At 55.6% G+C, this 16,448-nt stretch overlaps 1 protein-coding gene across 3 annotated transcripts in view; it reads right to left on the minus strand.

The window, feature by feature from the left end:
- Positions 1 to 172: 172 nt before the first annotated feature.
- The window catches only part of SPNS2 (SPNS lysolipid transporter 2, sphingosine-1-phosphate), a 35,227-nt gene continuing 18,951 nt past the window's right edge, over positions 173 to 16,448 (minus strand). Inside the window, exons 3-13 of one of the 3 annotated variants that reach the window (XR_012130533.1) lie at positions 12,649 to 12,785; positions 8,568 to 8,719; positions 8,296 to 8,362; positions 6,269 to 6,411; positions 5,879 to 6,031; positions 5,566 to 5,755; positions 5,152 to 5,217; positions 3,152 to 3,250; positions 2,901 to 3,064; positions 2,329 to 2,428; positions 173 to 1,789 (exon numbers count right to left, since the gene is read on the minus strand). Coding sequence is in view for 1 of the 3 variants with exons in the window: in XM_073234984.1 (XP_073091085.1) it covers positions 2,386 to 2,428; positions 2,901 to 3,064; positions 3,152 to 3,250; positions 5,152 to 5,217; positions 5,566 to 5,755; positions 5,879 to 6,031; positions 6,269 to 6,411; positions 8,296 to 8,362; positions 8,568 to 8,719; positions 12,649 to 12,785 (1,214 nt within the window). In the remaining 2 variants the exon portion in view is untranslated. Of the gene's footprint in view, positions 1,790 to 2,328; positions 2,543 to 2,900; positions 3,065 to 3,151; positions 3,251 to 5,151; positions 5,218 to 5,565; positions 5,756 to 5,878; positions 6,032 to 6,268; positions 6,412 to 8,295; positions 8,363 to 8,567; positions 8,720 to 12,648; positions 12,786 to 16,448 lie in introns of all 3 variants that reach the window. The other 2 variants (XR_012130532.1, XM_073234984.1) reach the window with 2 other exon arrangements.

Consider the following 16,448-nt stretch of genomic DNA (forward strand, 5'->3'; position numbering starts at 1 on the left):
CTGGGGCCTTGGCTCCCAGGCATTGTGGGCCAAGTCCAGGGCCCTGGGGTTCATCCAGGTGGGCACAGGTAGGTGCCCGCAGTACAGTGCTGACCACCCACACGGGCATGGGTGGAGCAACTCCCTGTGCCGCCCTACCCCCCAGCTATTTTGCTGTGGGAGCCACCAGGGCATCATTTAAATAGGTTTATTTCTTCATTTACAAGAGGAATATATTTGGTTTTTGTCTTAAGACTCTGAGATTCACAATCAGCAGCTCTAAAAAATAAAGGAGCAGTTTGGCTTCCGGAAGGAAGAGGATGCAACACTTGGACCTGGTTCTTGTACAACAAGAAAACATCGCTGGGGCCCCCATTGAGGCTGGGGTGGGAGTGGAGACCAGGTGGTCTTTGAGGGGTCTCACCCCTTGTTAGGCCCCTCGGGGAGCCCCAGACCTTGGTGGGGAGTGGGTATTTCACTAGCTTAACACCACTGAAGCCACACCAGCAACTACAGGGAAAAGAGCATGTCTAAGCTGGCGGCTCAGGTCTCCTGACCTCAAGGGGCCCCTGGGCCAGAACCACCTTGATCACAGCAAGTGCGCAGGGAGGGAATGTGGGTGGCAGAGGAGCTGTGATAAGCCCCACAAGGGGCCAGGGGACTGGCGTGGAGTTGATGGCTGCACCCTGGTGTGTGGTTCTGAGGATGGCAAGGTGTGTGCAGATGGGAGTATGGAAGTGGTCAGAGGCTGAGGGAAGCAATGGGCTGTGTGGAAATGTGCGTGAGAGCAGTAGCAGCAGATGTTTGACTAGAGGTGGCTCTGGTGTTGGCCTCTCCCGATGGGCCTCAACCTCCACCAGCTATTCGCTGGGACAGGAAGCCAGTGGATGGCTGCTTCCTCTGGCAGCAAGAACCCTGGCTACTGCCCCATGGATTCTGGGAATAGTCCTTTGGGCCCTGCCCCTGGAAATGGCCCAGCTTGGGGCAGGAGTATGTTCCTGGCTCCTGGGGGTCTGAGGAGATGGACTGGACAGGGAGGTGCTCCAGGGGCTGCAAGGAGCCCCCAAATTGCTCAAGCCGCGGGCACAGGTAGTGTGTGGCTGCCACCAGGGCCTTCACCCCTGGTGATGCCAGCTCCCTATCGGGATGATCCCTGAACAGGAAACATCCAGGCTGAGGCCAGCCCAAAGCAGCAGAAGTGTCCTCCAGTGTGACCATCCACCTGGGTGCCTGGCTCTCCCAAATTGAGTTCAGCATGCCCAAGGTTGGAGGCCCAGCCGAAAGGCTGTGGTCCCCACACACCAGGCCCTTCAGGGAGCCTCAGAGCCTGGAGTGCCGCCCTGAGGCCTGGGCCACCTCTTCCCTTCTGTGCAGTCCAGGAATTGTTGGATCTCCAGAGCTGTGGATAGTGCCTTGCCCAACAAGCTGTGTGGGAAAGTCCAGCCCCCTGGCCCCACGGTCTGGGGAGGGCAGGGACTTACCCAGGAGCACACAAGCTGGTGACGGGCCAGGCTCTCCCCACACACTCACTGAGGGCTGTCTTCTCCCTGAGACCCAGGGGCCCTGCAGCCCAAATCTAGGGCTGGTAGTCAGTCCAACCATGTGGCTCCAGCACACACAGCCTTGCAAGTTAGTTGAGGACACAGCCTCTTCTTGAAGCCACAGCCACTCATCAGTCCCAGACCAAAGAGAGTGTGTGCCCAGCCGTGGGTCACACAGAAAGCTTCGGGCCAGCCCAGCAGGGCCAGGATACCGTGGGACACCTCCCAAACTGGGTGAGAGTGTGGATTCTTCACTGTCCCAGCGGCACCTGGAGGGAGGGAGAGAAGGGGTCTGAAGTCAGAGGTGGAGCGTTGGGAGGGGCCCTTGGAGAGCTGCCCTCCCTTCATTTTCTTTGCTGTTTGAACAAAGTCCTTTCTCTGAGCTCTGGGGCATGAAAGGAGTGTGGGGTCTACTGGGTCTTTGGTGGGATGGCGACCTTGGGTCTCTCACTGTTGGGAAGCTGCAGACGCCAGGCCCAGAGGAAGGTCAAAGTAGGAGTCGGACCCTGGCACCTCTAAGGAGGATTCCAGAGGACAATCCAGAACAGCAGTGAGTTCCTGGCCAGGCCCAGCCCTGACCTATGCCCCTGGACCTTCTGAGAAAGGAAGAGGAGCTGATTTACTGGAAGAGGGAGCCTGCCCTCCTCCCATGGGTCCACCCGTCAATTCGGGCAACATTTCAGGAGGAAGAGGACCAAAACCAGGGCTGGTGGGATGTGCTCAGGCAGGAGGTGACTCGGAGCTGCTGCTTCCAGGGTAGTCTCTATCACTGGGTGAAGTGCTGCCCAGAGTGCTCCCTCGCACGCACCCCATCCTGTCCATGCCCCACGGAGCCCACCCGGACCCCTGGCCTGCACTCACTGCCTCAGATTTTCATGGATGCGGGCGGCATGACCAGCTGGTTCACCCTGGGGGAGAGACGGGCAGGGGTCAAGGTGGCGGATCAGCGGGGGCCTGGCCCAGGCACTGCTCTGGCACATCGCATCGTGGGGGCCGGCTGGCCGGACGCGCTGGGCAGGGACCTCGTCAGGCCCAGGGGAAGGTGGGAGAGCCCAGGGGTGGGAGAGGAGAGAGAGAGGAGTAAAGAAGAGGAGAAAAGTCAGAAAAACGAGAGGAACAGGAAGGAGAGGGGGTTCCCAGCTCTGGAAACCACGAACCCCAGAGGAATAGCCCCCCATGTAGAACCACCAGGAAGAGCTCGGGCCGCGTGGCCTCCCGCAGTGCCCACACCGACGCTGGGTGTGTGACGGGGGCAGGCGGATGCCAGGGAGGCCAGGCCCAGGACCCCATCGGCCGGGGACCCCCCCCGCACCACAGCACCCTCCAACCACCCCGGGGGCCTGTGCAGCCCAGCTGCAGGCCCGCCCCATCCCCACTCACTGCTGCTCAGCCTTGGCACGGTCGCTGAGGAAGAAGAGAGCGGTGGCGAGGAAGAACATGCCCCCCAGGACCACGACGAAGGGGCAGAGCATGAGGGCGTAGCCCAGACTCAGGAACTCCCAGAGCGGGGAGTCCTTGGTGCTCTGGCGGATCAAGTCGGAGATCTGTGAGGGTTGGAGAGTGCACCTCAGCACAGGCCCACCTCTCGAGGCCCACCACCCGCCTGGGCCTTCAGCCCCTGAAGCACTCACGAAGCCAATGAGGTAGGGGCTTCCAGCGTCCCCCAGCAGGTGCGAGGTGAAGCTCTGCAGGGCTACAGCGGTGGCCCGCCTCGTGGGGATGACCACGTACTGCAGGAGAGGCGGCCAGTCAGAAGCCGAAGCCAAAGGAGCCAGTGGCACTTCAGAAGCCCCCGCAGCCTCAGACCCAGGGCTGCCCTAGTGACTTGATACCTGGGCACATTCCTCCTCCCTGCCCTCTCCTGAAGCTGGGCACTCGGTTCTCCAGCTCATGCGACTAGGCTACTTTAGATTCTGCACTTGGCTTTTGGTGGGGGGCCAAGAACCATGGTCACAGGAAACAGGCCCAGAGGCACACAGATCAGGCACGTGGAGTCAGGCAGTGCTGGGACCAGAACTCTGGCCTCTCAGCCTCTTGCTTTCACCTCCCCATAGGCTAAAGACCCACCCTGGTTCCACTTCCACAAGGACCTGTCAAGGCCTAGGTTGGCCTGTGGTGGGAGATGGCAGGGTGCAGGACCCTGCCTGGAGTAAAGTCCACTTTTACCTATGGGCACCTCAGCACCCAATGCCAGGAGCTGCTGGACCCCAGGAAGCCCCATCAGACCAAGCAGGCCCTGACCCACAGGAGCTGCATCTCCAAAGATGGGCAGCCAAGGTCAGCAGAGAAACAGCAGAACAGGCAGCAGACAGCTCAGTGGGTGCCCCTGGGCAGCCCTTGTCTCTAAGCTCCGGCTCCCTCATCTTGTCAGAGCACCAGCCTTCGCAGAGAGTGTGTGAGAGCAGCCAGTGCCCACTGGGCACCCCATTACAGAACAGGATAGGGGGAGACCTGGATCCAATGGGACTGCATGGCCCAATTTCCAGGAATAATTAGTTAAATGGCTGTGACACTTAATAAAATGGGACATGATTTCCCTGGGACCTAAACCCTGTCAGCAGCTGGGGCTGCCCCTTGGGGGCAGAAGCAGGGATGGAGTCCTGCCCACCAACTTGATTCAGACAGACTCCTCCCTCCCCTCAGCATGGTGACCCTGCCCAGCCCTGCCACCCCACTTGGCTCCATGCTGAGGCACAGACCTCCCCCCACCCCACCGCCACAGACTGGGGAGGGGAGAGAGACAGCCCCCAGTGAGGCAGATGTGGAGGGAAGCTCTCGTGGGCAACAGCAGGCTTCCTGGAGGAGGGGAGCTGGCAGGGGCCCGACACTCAGATCTCCTGGGCTGTCCCATATTATGGCACCAAACACCAAGTGCCCTAAGGGTTGACTCAGGGGGAGCACTTCCTCCCTCTGCCCCCAGGGCCTGCCCTTGGACACTCTCCCCACCTCCTCCTGTTCCCTGCACTCCCTTCTCCCAGTCCTCTCCTGTTCTGGATTTGGAGGATCCCTAAGGACAGGACCTGGTGTCACCCTGCCCCCCTCACACATCCCCTACCATCCCTAAGACTGCTGTGAGTCACCAGGGCACAGCCCCCTCCGGGTTCCACCCAGGCTGCCCCTGTCCCCACCCAGGGACACAGACCCTACCGCTCAGACAGCCCTTTGTCCCCAGCTGGCTGGTCTGGAACCCATTGTTGGCCCTGTCAAGACAGGCTCTGTCCACCCGGCCCCAGCCACAGGCTGTCGGGCAGGCGCACCCGGCCCCGGGCCGGGCTGAGAGGGCAGAGCCCAAGGAGCTTAACCCTGGGGGAGGAGCACTGGCAGGCACCACCTCGGTGCCAGCCTGACACTGCCAGCCTCCCAACCACAGACCCAAGCCTCCAGACGTCCTTCTCCCCACCCAGGCCCATTTCCGTCCCTTTGGCTTGCTTAACCCTCTAATTTCAGGCCACATGCAGACTACAAAATCTCTGATCCCCCCTCTGCCTTCACGTTGACTTTCCCGGCGTGCCCACCTTTCCACCCAACCCCACAAGCCCTACCAGTTCTCCCACCCCACACCCACCCTCCCCGATGGCCCCGATAAGTCAAGAGGCCTGGGTCAGCACGAGGCAACCTTGGCCTGCCTCACCATGAGGATATCCGCAGTGATGGCCCAGTTAGAAAAGAGCAGCGTCTCCCCAACAAAGATGCAGATCTGCAAGGAAAGACCCGAGCAACCATCAGTGGGCCCTGCACCCACCATCCATGGCCAGGCTGCTCTCTGCACCCAGGCTGCTGGCAGCAAGCAGCCCGAGGCCTCCTACCCCTCCCTGGGGCCTGCATCTCCTGGCGGTCAGTCAGGCTCGGGAGGAATCTGTGGAGTATCTACAGACTATCTGCAGACTTCAGGCCGTACCCACAGCCCTGAAAGGCACCCAGAGCCCTGGACAGAGCAGAGGCAGGCAGGCAGGCAGAGGACAGGCGCCTCCTCATGGGGAGGGAGGCCCCCCACAAACTACATTTCCTGTCCCAGATCTGGCCCTCCCCCTATCCCCGCACTTACATAGGCCCCCACGATGCTGCTCTTGGCGGCCACAAAGATGAGGCAGATGAAGATGGCAGAGCCCAGCATGCCCACGGCGCACACCAGCGGGTCGGCCCGCTGCGTCCGCAGGCGGCACCAGCGTGTGGCTCCTGCCCCGATGACTACACCCAGAAAGCCAGTAAAGCAGGTGATGGCCCCAAAGATGAGGCTGTGGGGACAGAGCACGGTGGGGCCCAGGTTGGAGGCGGGTGAGGCTGGGGCAGAAGGGCTGGTGCTCCTACCCAGCGACCCCCACCACCCCACTGCCTGCCAGCCTCTGGCCCGGCCCCACCTGTCCTTGGCCCCACAGGGTGGGCTGCTGCATGTCTCTGCTGTCTTCTGCACAACTTGGGCGCGGTACAGGTAGAGCGGGATCCACATCCCCAGGGCCCCTGTGGCGAAGGACACAGCCGACGTGGCCAGGGAGGAGAAGACGTAGCTGCGGCTGAGAAGAGGCAAGCACAGCAACACTGAGCAGGGCCCGGATGCCCACAGCTGGCCCAGGTGGCTTCTGGGTCCTCAGAAGCTGCAGGAATAATAGACACTAGTGGCCAAAATGTCACTCCCAGGACCACGGGCAGCAGAAACGACAGGGAGCATGATGGAGGGCCACCCTGCGGGGAGAGTCATCGCGTCTGGGTGCCCCTCCCTCTTCCACCAGACCCCTCCCAGCAGCACTCACTTGCGGATCAGGGCCTTCATGTCTCGGAGCCATGAGGTCCGTGCCTTGAACTGCCCCCCAAGCTGGTCGGCAGGGCCCCTCTTGGTGACAGGGACCAGGTAGAGGATGAGCGTTCCTGTGACAATGCCCATGATGGGGGACACCTGGCAGGGCAGGAAGCACTGAGTGAGGACACCAGGGCTCAGCTGGCTTGTCTCTGCTTCATCGGGAGTAGAGCACAGGCTCTGGGGTCCTTCTCCAGATCTGCCAGGCTTCCTGACCAGGATGCTGAGCCAAGCTACTGGGGATGAGGTCAGCCAAAGGGCGCAGGGGCTCAAGATGAACTACCCAGACCAGGGGCAGGTAGGGAGGGGCACTAAAAGAAGAAGGGAGGAATGGGTGGATGGATGGTGGAGGGAGGACAGATGGCTGGAGAGGTGGAAAGATGGACAGAATGGATGGATGGATGGATGGATGGATGGATGGATGGATGGATGGATGGATGGATGGATGGATGGGATGGGATGGGATGGGATGGGATGGGATGGGATGGGATGGGATGGGATGGGATGGGATGGATGGGATGGATGATGGATGGATGGATGGATGGATGATGGATGGGATGGATGATGGATGGGATGGATGATGGATGGATGGATGGATGGATGGATGGATGGATGGGATGGGATGGATGATGGATGGATGAATGGATGGCTGGATGGATGGATGGATGGATGGATGGATGGATGGATGGATGGATGGATGGATGGGATGGGATGGGATGGGATGGGATGGATGGGATGGATGATGGATGGATGGATGGATGGATGATGGATGGGATGGATGATGGATGGATGGATGGATGGATGGATGGATGGATGGATGGATGGATGGATGGATGGGATGGATGATGGATGGATGAATGGATGGATGGATGGATGGAGATGGATGATGGATGGGATGGAGGATGGATGGGATGGAGGATGGATGGATGGATGGATGGATGGATGATGGATGATGGATGATGGATGGATGGATGGATGGATGGATGATGGATGATGGATGGATGGATGGATGATGGATGGATGGAAAAGCAGGAAGGTGAATGGATGAGGGAAGGAAAGAAAGGAAGACAAGTAGATGGGCAGACATATGGATGCCAACTGGGGACAGGGAGCCAGAAGCCAGCCAGCCCTGTCCACCTGAGCCTGGGGGGGTCCTCAGGCTGACTCCTCCACTGGGGGGCCCTGGGAAGGGACTGGCTGGGCATGATGCTTCAGTACTAGATCAAGTAGGTTATCATTTGGGAGGAGGCCATGTGCGCCCCAGGAGAACAGAGGCTCAGGGCTCCTTCAGTCTTCCCTGTGTCCAGCCCAGTGTTCAAGATCAGAATCTCCCAGGCCCCAGGCTGCTCTCCAGATGGGAGGGGGACATCTTGGCGGCCTCGATTCCAAGATCCCAACTATCCCAGCAGCCCATGAGAACAGGAAAATGTCCCCACCCCCACCAGGCCTGGCAGCCACAGGCTGGGGACTTCCTCTCCTCTTGCTCCCATCAAGAAATTCCACGGAGGCTGCTTCCTTCCTGCTTTTGAGGAAAAAACACTTTGTCTTAAGCTTCCGCTCCTCCGCCAGACTGGGGGTCTCTGTTTCCTCTGATTGCACTGTCCTGGGGCCTTGGCAGGCTTGCCCCGAATCCCTCCTTGGGGCAGGAAGTGGCTCCAGACCCCAGGGACCCACAGAGGTCTTGTCTCAGCCTTACCCTAACACAGTGCCAATGTTCAAGGCAGGAAGTGCCATCGTGGTCCTGGAATATCCTGAAATGGTGGGAGAGGTCTTTGTCCTCTCGACTGGAGGCCCCTGAGGGTGGCAGGGCTGAGTCTGGCTCCCCTCACATCTGGGCTCCCCAACACCCCACTGTGGGTTAACCTGGAGGAGGCCAGTCCCTCGAGGGAGGAGGTTGGAGGCCGATGCCTGTGTCCTGACTTGGGCACTGCCCCTGAATCTCTGGGTAGCTCTAGGCAAGGGCTGGTCTGGGGGTTTCCTTACCCGCAAGGCCCAGTGCCAGTCTCCAGCTGCCTGCTTCACGCTGGAGCCAGTGATGTACCCCAGGCCACTGCAAACAAGACACAGTCAGGCAGGGATGGGCCAGGGCTGCGACCTGCTCTCTAACTTACAAGGCAGGCCACCCTGCCACCCACCCACCCACCCACCCAGCCGGCCAGCATCTCTCCAAGGCTGACCGTTGGCATGTTGAGGTCACATGGAACCTCAGGGAGGAAGTGGTCACAAGTCCGAGCAGACCTTGCCTGGATCCTCACCTGCCCAGCGGGATGGCAAAGTAGAAGACAGACAGCATGAGAGTGCGCGTGTTCTTGGTAAAGAGGTCGCCTATGATGGTGGGCGCAATGGTGGAGTAGCTGGCCTCCCCGATGCCCACCAGTCCCCGAGACAGGACCAGTAGCCAGAAGTGCTGTGGGGGAAGGGCAGAGAATGCTGGGGGACCATCCTGCTCCTCTGCCTGCTCATCCTTGGTCTCCACTGTGCTCCCCACCCCCTGCAGGGTCCAGGAACCACTCTCTCAGCAATGAGTACACCCCTAGGCCAGTCCGGACCTCAGTTTCCCCTGCTTGTATAGCAGGTCGGACTGCACACAGTGCTGGAATGGGAGTGGACTTTCACTGGTTGAGAGCTGTATGACCCAGACAGACTCCTTCTGTCCCTTTAGGCATGGGGGGTATAAGCCTGTCTCTACTGCCTCCCCCACTTGGGTTCTGGCCACACCTTGGGAGCCTCAAGTCACCCCCAGCTCTGTGTCCCACCCCAGACAGTGCAGCTGGGCTGATCCTGACAGCTCTAAAGACCCAGTGTAAGTGGGGACTGGGCAGGGCAGCCTAGTAGGCTCGGTGCCCCTCCCCCTCACACACATTAAAAAGCAAAGCCCAGCCAAACTGGGAAGGGTGGGGCCATGCCAGCTGTCAATGGTATTGCCCCTTTGATGTGGACCCAGCCCTCCATGCCCCCCCAGCTTCCCAGGGCCTGAGAACCCGGCCTGGTCATCTTTCCCCGGCCCCACCCTGGCCACCCATCCGGCCCACCTCCAGTTGCTATTTCCCTCTCTCCACCGGCCCATCTCTTTACTGCCCTCCCTCGCGTCCCTGGACCGGCCCATCCACCTCTGTGCCTCCCGTCACTCTCTCCATCTCCTTCTTCCCCTAGCTCTGTGCCTCTGCTGCTTTTCCTGGAATTGCCTGCCCACAGCCTTGGCCTATTTTTCTATTGGGCTGTCATTCTTGTATTGATTTCTATTAGCTTTTTATATATCATGGCTATTGATCCTTTATTAGCTATGCTGCTCTCTAACTTACAAGGCAGGCCACCCTGCCACCCACCCACCCACCCAGCCGGCCAGCATCTCTCTTTTGAAAAATAATTTCCATCATCTTTCTTCCCACTCAGTTTGTGGGGAATTTTGCCCTACAGAGACTTTATTTTGCATTGTTAGGTTTGATGCTGTCTGATCTGTTGATTCTCTTTTAATGGCTTCTGTATTTTACATCCTGCTCAGCAAGGCCTACTCCAACTCAAAATGATAATAATATTCTAATATTTTATGTTTGTTATGTTTGAAAGAGAAAGAGAATAGGAGGGATTTCCTCATTCTCTTCAGTCCGAGAGCAAGCAGAAAGACCTCTTTGGCAAGGCATCCTGTGGACTCCCCCAGGAACCCGCTGTATTGTTTTTGTTATGAATCCACACCTTTGCTTACACGTATCTGTACCAATGAACAACACTTAATGTCTCCCGTGTGCTTTTAAACAATGAACAAAAAAAGGGAACATCCTGTGTATCTTGTCTTGCAACTTGCTTTTCCCTCTATTCTTACCTTTGGGAAACCCATTTATGCTAGTGAGTATCGATCTACTTCTGTCTCTCACTGTCAAGGGTCTTACCATATGAACATGCCCCATTATATGTGGGCATCCCCCAGTCATGTTCGTTCAGACTGCTTCCCTTTTTTTTCTATTATGAGATGGCAACAAACATCCTTGCGTATGGGTCACTTGGTGTCCATGTGCTGGAGTTTCTCTCTTGGGAATATACCTCAAAGCAGAAGGCGGAGCCGTGGGATGCCCACAGTTAGATTTTTAGGCAATCCTTCCATTTTGCTCTCCAAAGAGGCTCTATCAATTTACACTCCCACCAGCAGCTTTAATAACACTTGGTATTGTCAGCCTTTTTAATTGTTGCCAATCTGATGAGTGTGAAATGGTACCTCATTGTTGTTTTAATTTGCATTTCCCTGATTACTGGAGAGAGAGTACCATATTTTCCTGCATCTATTGCCCATTTAGGTATCTTCTCCTGGAATGGCTTGTCATTACCCTTGGCTGATTTTCCTACTGGATTATTTGTCTTTTTCTTGCTGATTTATAGCTCTAGATTTGTATAGTTGGCATTTTACTTTACTTTCACCTGTCTGGAATTTATTCGGAGGTATGTTTGAAATACAGACCAAACTTTAGTTTCCATCCAGATGGATAGTCCGTTCTCTCAGACCCATTTGAGATGCAACTTTCATCCTACACTCAATTCCCATAGGTAGGAGGACAGTGTGTTTCTGCTTTCTTTGTCTCTGTCTCTGCTATTGTAGTTAGAACAGCTGTACTGTGATAACCAGTAGGACCAACCCCTTTCACTGTTATTTTTCACAATGTTCTTGGCTGTTCCTGGGCATTTTCTCTGCCAAATTAACTTCAGAATCACATTGCCAAGGTCCACCAAAAACCCCCGTGGGACTCCGATTGTGAGTGCAATGAATTTATAGATTAATTGGGGTGATCTGTTTTTCTCTGCCTCTGCAACCCTCCCTCCCATCCACACGCCCAGCAGGGCTCAGCACTGGCATCGTGGTACTGGCCTCACTGGTCAATCCCAGAAGTAGCCCCAGAAGTCAGAAGGCCAGGAGCCTGGCCAGGGGCAGGACAAGGCCCAGAAAGGCCCTAAAAGCTTCTGGTCCAGGCCCCATTTTTGACTGTGACCATCAGGCTCTACCTGACACTCCACGCCTGGAACGTACTTGGGCCTGACCCTCCTCTGTAAAGTAAAGCTGTGCCCCGAAACCTGCTAATTCTCTCCACCCTCGCCTCAAACACCCACTCCATCCATGTAAATCTGACTTGCCAGTGCCCTTCTTCAGATGCTTGCAGGGCCCAGCACTGCAGAGGACGTGGGAGGAAGCCCAGGCCCTCTGACTTGGTATCCGAGGCTCTCCAGGACCTGGTCCCTGCCTCCTCGAGCTCTCAACACACTCCACCATTTCTGTATTCCTGGACTTGCTTCCTCTGCACATGCTGTCTTCACTAAAAGGCCTAATCGTCCTGTCCTGCCTGCCCAGCTCAAATGCCACCTGTCTAGGCATCCTTCTCTGACTCCATGGATTCCAGACACTGCTCTCTCTTCAGTGATGACTCTTAACACTTGGCACATCTTAAGGACTCTGAACATAACAGCTGCTGTCACATCTTTCCACCCCAGTCTGGCTATTCCCAGGGACAGGACTGGGGTCTCCTCCTTTGTCCCCCAGGCTGAAAGTTCCTTGAATATAGATCCTGGTTTCTTCCCCTTCATCCTCTATCTCCCTCAACAGTAGCCATCCTTCTCCCACACTTGAACACCCTCAATGATGGGAACCCCACTGCATCTCAAAGCAACATATCCCCTTTTTGGAAGAAAGAATAGAAATAATGATCTCTTGAACATCTGCCATGTCCCAGGGTCTGGGCACTCATTAGCTCAGTTATTTCTCACAATAAACCTTCAAGCTAAGGAGTATTATCCCCATTTTAAAGATGAAGAAACTGAGGCTCAGAGAGGTTAACTCAGTTTCTCCAGATCTCAAGGCAACAAGAGTTAAGACACTCAAATCCAGAACTGTGGGAGCCTAGTAAGAAATATATTCCCTATGTTGAAGTGATGTTTGCTTCCCTAGGACTTTGACCCAAGGAGTTAGTGGGTCATTGGACCAACAGCAAACTGTGTGAGGCCCAGAGAGGGATAGTGATGCACCAAGGATCACACAGCAAGATGATGGCAGAGCCAGGACTTGAACCAAAGGCCAGACTAGTTCCCCCTGTTCCTTGCATCTTCCCCAAATCAGAGGCATCTCAGAAAGAGGATGCCACACAGAGCTGCAAACTCCTTGGTTCTGGCCAGCATGGGAAGGCTCTCTCTGCAGGGCTGTCACCTACACTGGAAGTCACAGTCTGGGGTTCAAGCACAGGGGCCACAACCTTCAGTCTGGACTGGGACAGGTCAGTCAGACTAGCCACCCACCAGAGGGACTCAGACACATGGATGGGCCGTGCAGGGACGCTGGGAGGAAGCCCAGACAGGCCTCACCTGCTGGGGGATGAAGGAGCTGGAGAACGTGACCGCCGACCAGAAGAAGATGCCGCAGCTGAGGATCACTTTCCTGTTGAAGCGGTCACCCAGGTAGCCAAAGATGGGGGCAGCCACCATGAAGCTGCAGATGAACACTGTGCAGGGAGAGGAGAGCTGCGGGGCGGCACGGGTCCCTGTGGCTGAGCCCCCCACCACGCCGCCCCAGCTTGCAGCCAGGCACTGGGAGACAAAGCCCAGCCTGGGCCAGGGACAAAGGAGGCAGCCCAGAGAGGGCAACCCCACCAGGCCTGGGCCCAGGGCGAGCAGGACAGGCCCTCTGGGTTAGGGCGAGTCTCTGTCTCCATCCTCTTTGGCCCAGTCCACAGTTGGTCCCCTTTTGGGCAAGCCTTCTGGGCACTTTCAAAACAGTAAAGATGCATTCACTGGACAGTTTCTATGTGCCAGGAGTGGTGCCATGGGCTCATCACCAGCATCTCTGTGTCCTTCCAGCCCCACCCTGCCTCTCACAGAGGAGAGACAAACTCAGGGAGAAGGTGTGACTTGTCCGAGGCCCCCCTAGCAGTAAATGTCGCCAGGGGATTTGATCCCTTGTCTGTCTGACTCCAGAGCCAGTGTTTCTTATACTCTGCCACACTGCTCTCCTTATAAAACTTGGAAAAGAGGTTCTGATAGGGGAAGGGACCTACCAAGGTCACACAGTAAACAAGGGCAGAACCGGGTTTGGAACTCAAGGTCTCACACCTGCCAGGTCACACAGCCACCCACACTCCCAGAAGGCTGCCGAGGATTTCTCAACATTTGGAAACATTGTCGTTCATTCATTCATTTACCCACCTGTTCATCCACTCAACAAACCAGACAAAAATCCCTGCCCTACTGGAGCCTTCATTCTACTAAAGAGAAACAGACAATAAAATTAAAAATACAGTATGTCACAAGGTGACAGGTTCTAAGGAGAGTAAGAGGGCAGAAATGAGAAAGGAAATGTGTGTCTGAGAGAGAGAAAACAGATGTTCTAATTTTAAATAGAAGGGTCAGAGAGGATAGCATTTCAGCAAAGACCTGCAGGAAGTAATTAAACAAATCATGCAAATACTGGGGCAAGAACAGCGAGTGCAAAGGCCCTGGGGCAGGAGTGTGCTTAGCAGATTTGAGGAATGGCAAAGAGGCCAAAGGGACTGGAGCAGAGAGATGGAGCCAGATGAGGTAGGGCCTTGCGGCCCATGTGATGACACAGGCTTCTCCAGGTGAGAAAGCAAAGCACTGGGGGATGCTGAGCAGAGCAGTGATATGACCTGATTTTGTCCTTCTAGAACAAGACAGCAGCAGAGCCTTGGAGGACTCTGTGGGGATGCCACTGCCAGCAATGGGAAGGGCCTTGGAGGTCCCAGGTGGGACAAAGAGGCCCAGCAAGGCAGGGAAGGCACTCGGTCACGCAGGGAGACAGCCCACTCCTCCCACAGCTGACAGGCAGATGGCCAGACAAAGGCCGGGGGTGGGCAGACAAGGTGGCCAGTTGGCCGGCCTCTGACCCAAGCCAAATGTGCATGTGGGCTGGCTGCTCTCTCACAGACCTGATTCTCCCAGGAGGTGGGACTGGAAGGAGAGAGAGAGGGAGAAGAAGGAAGGAGGGAAGGAGGCAAACAAAGGGAGAGGTTTGGGCTAGAGGAGTATGACAGCTTCTCTCTTACCCTAGTGAGCAGGCCGGGGAGCATGCAGGGATGTGGGGGCCCACCTCTGCATGACTGGAGCCTCAGATGCAATCGGCATAGAGGTGCAGAAATTTGGGCACCTGGGACACACACTGCCCTATTTCCTCCAAGCTGGGTGACCTTGAACAGGTCACAGTCTCTGTGTGCCTCAATTCAGCAGTGTACTGATAAATGTTTAACAACTGGCTCACTGAAAAAGCAGTGTTGGGAAGGGGGCGCCCTGATGTATAGTGTTTGCCAATTTTCATGGTGTAAATACTCCCACCATTGAAATGACCAGTTGATTTCAAACTACCAACATGATGTCACTGACAGAGTGGGGAAGAAATGTACAATCACACACTAGCTGCATCTACAGTATTTCTGCCATACAGATACAACAGACAGAAATAACCTTAAGAACATAGATAATAGTAAAATGCAGTAAAATAATTGGGGAGTGATGAATTTTGAGTATTACTTTTGTTTTTAATGTAAATTGTTTAACTGTCAGTTTACATCATTTAGTTTTTAATCACGGTTGTGTTTAACAACCAGCTCACACGATTCCTGAAAATTTAACAATTGACTCTCATGAGCCATTCTAAGCCAGCTCCAGCATGTCAACTTCCTCATCTGCAAAAGGAAGATAAATATAGCAACTCCCCGGTGGCTCTGAGTGCTGGATGAGAGAGATAACGCAGTAAGGTGCTTAGTGCCACGCCCTGCTCAGAGTGGGCCAGCCTTGGTCAACACTAGCCCTTGTTTAGATTAGTCAAAGCAGAAATTATTTCCTCATATCTAGAAAAAGAATTTTTCCTCCTGGGCCTGCCTCCCAGGACCTGCCTGAGATCAGACCAGGATAGGGATAGAAAAAAGATTTTGGTCTCATATTTTAGGGTGAGGGGGTAGAACTTTCCCCTCTGTGCCTATCTGTGCTAGGTGGGGAGTGGGCAGAAAGAATCAGAGTAAGAGTTGCCCCTGTTTGGCCAGGGAGCAGACCCCATTCACAGATGGCTCATTTTAAATGGCTAAAATGCCAGGGAAACAGCAAAGAAGACAAACTCCTGCCAGGATCATGAAGGGAGATTTCATGGTGGTTGTGATGTCAGAGCTGGGCATTGAAGGATGTATAGGAGTCTACCATGATGATAATACTTAAAGTCAAGAATATATACTAAACTACAAATTACAAATCTTAACAATGCTGCATAATGGCTGAGGAGGCATAATGCTTACTGTTAATAATAACCTCAGTTATTATAAATGGAACACTTATTATAGGCAAGGATGTTTCCTGGACAGATGCACAGGTTCTCATTGGACTCTTACTATTTTCTGTCTCACAGAGGAGACAACAGAGGCTAAAAGGAGTGATGTCACATAGCTAGCGTGTGGCTAAGCCGGAATTTAAGCCCCAGTTTGTCTGACCTGAGAGTCCTTGCTCTAAATCACACTACAGGCTGCCCAGGCTGGGAAGGGGGAAGGTCCAGCTGATGACCCCAAGGTCAGAGGAAGTTCAGGGTGTGCTGGGGACAGCGAGGAGACGAGTCAGACTGCAGCATGGAAGGCTACTGAGGAGGCTGAGGGAGACCAGGCCCTAAATACCAGACCAGGTTTGGGCATTTAGTTAAGAGGGCAAAGAACCACAGCATGTTCTGCTCTCTCCCTGTAAGGGAGTGCACTAGAAAAGCCCCCGCTGAAGGACCAAAGGAGGTGAGCCAGGCCTTGGCCAAACCCGGGCCGTCTCCCCCTGCCTGACCGAAGCAGATCAGGAAGGCAGCCCCTCCTGGCTGTTTCACACCTGGCTTCCCACTCGCTCCTCTGGGTGGGCACAGGTCCCCAGGGCTCCTGTCAGAGCAGGCATCCCTGTCCCCACCCCACGCCGGTCCCAGCCAGCTGAAGGTCACCAACCACCAACCCAAGCTTCACCATGTCTGTCCCATTTCATAGCAGGGGCCATGAGAGGCGGAGGAACTTGCCCAAGATGACACAGTGACCCTTCTGACCCTGGCCTCCCTTGTCCCTCAGAGCTTCCCCATGGGGACAGGAAGTCCAGGTCAGGAGGGAGATGCCATCCATCTTTGCAGTGCTCCCCTCTGCTCC

This window comes from Manis javanica, chromosome 4 (assembly GCF_040802235.1).
Source record: "Manis javanica isolate MJ-LG chromosome 4, MJ_LKY, whole genome shotgun sequence".
Classification (NCBI taxonomy): domain Eukaryota; kingdom Metazoa; phylum Chordata; class Mammalia; order Pholidota; family Manidae; genus Manis; species Manis javanica.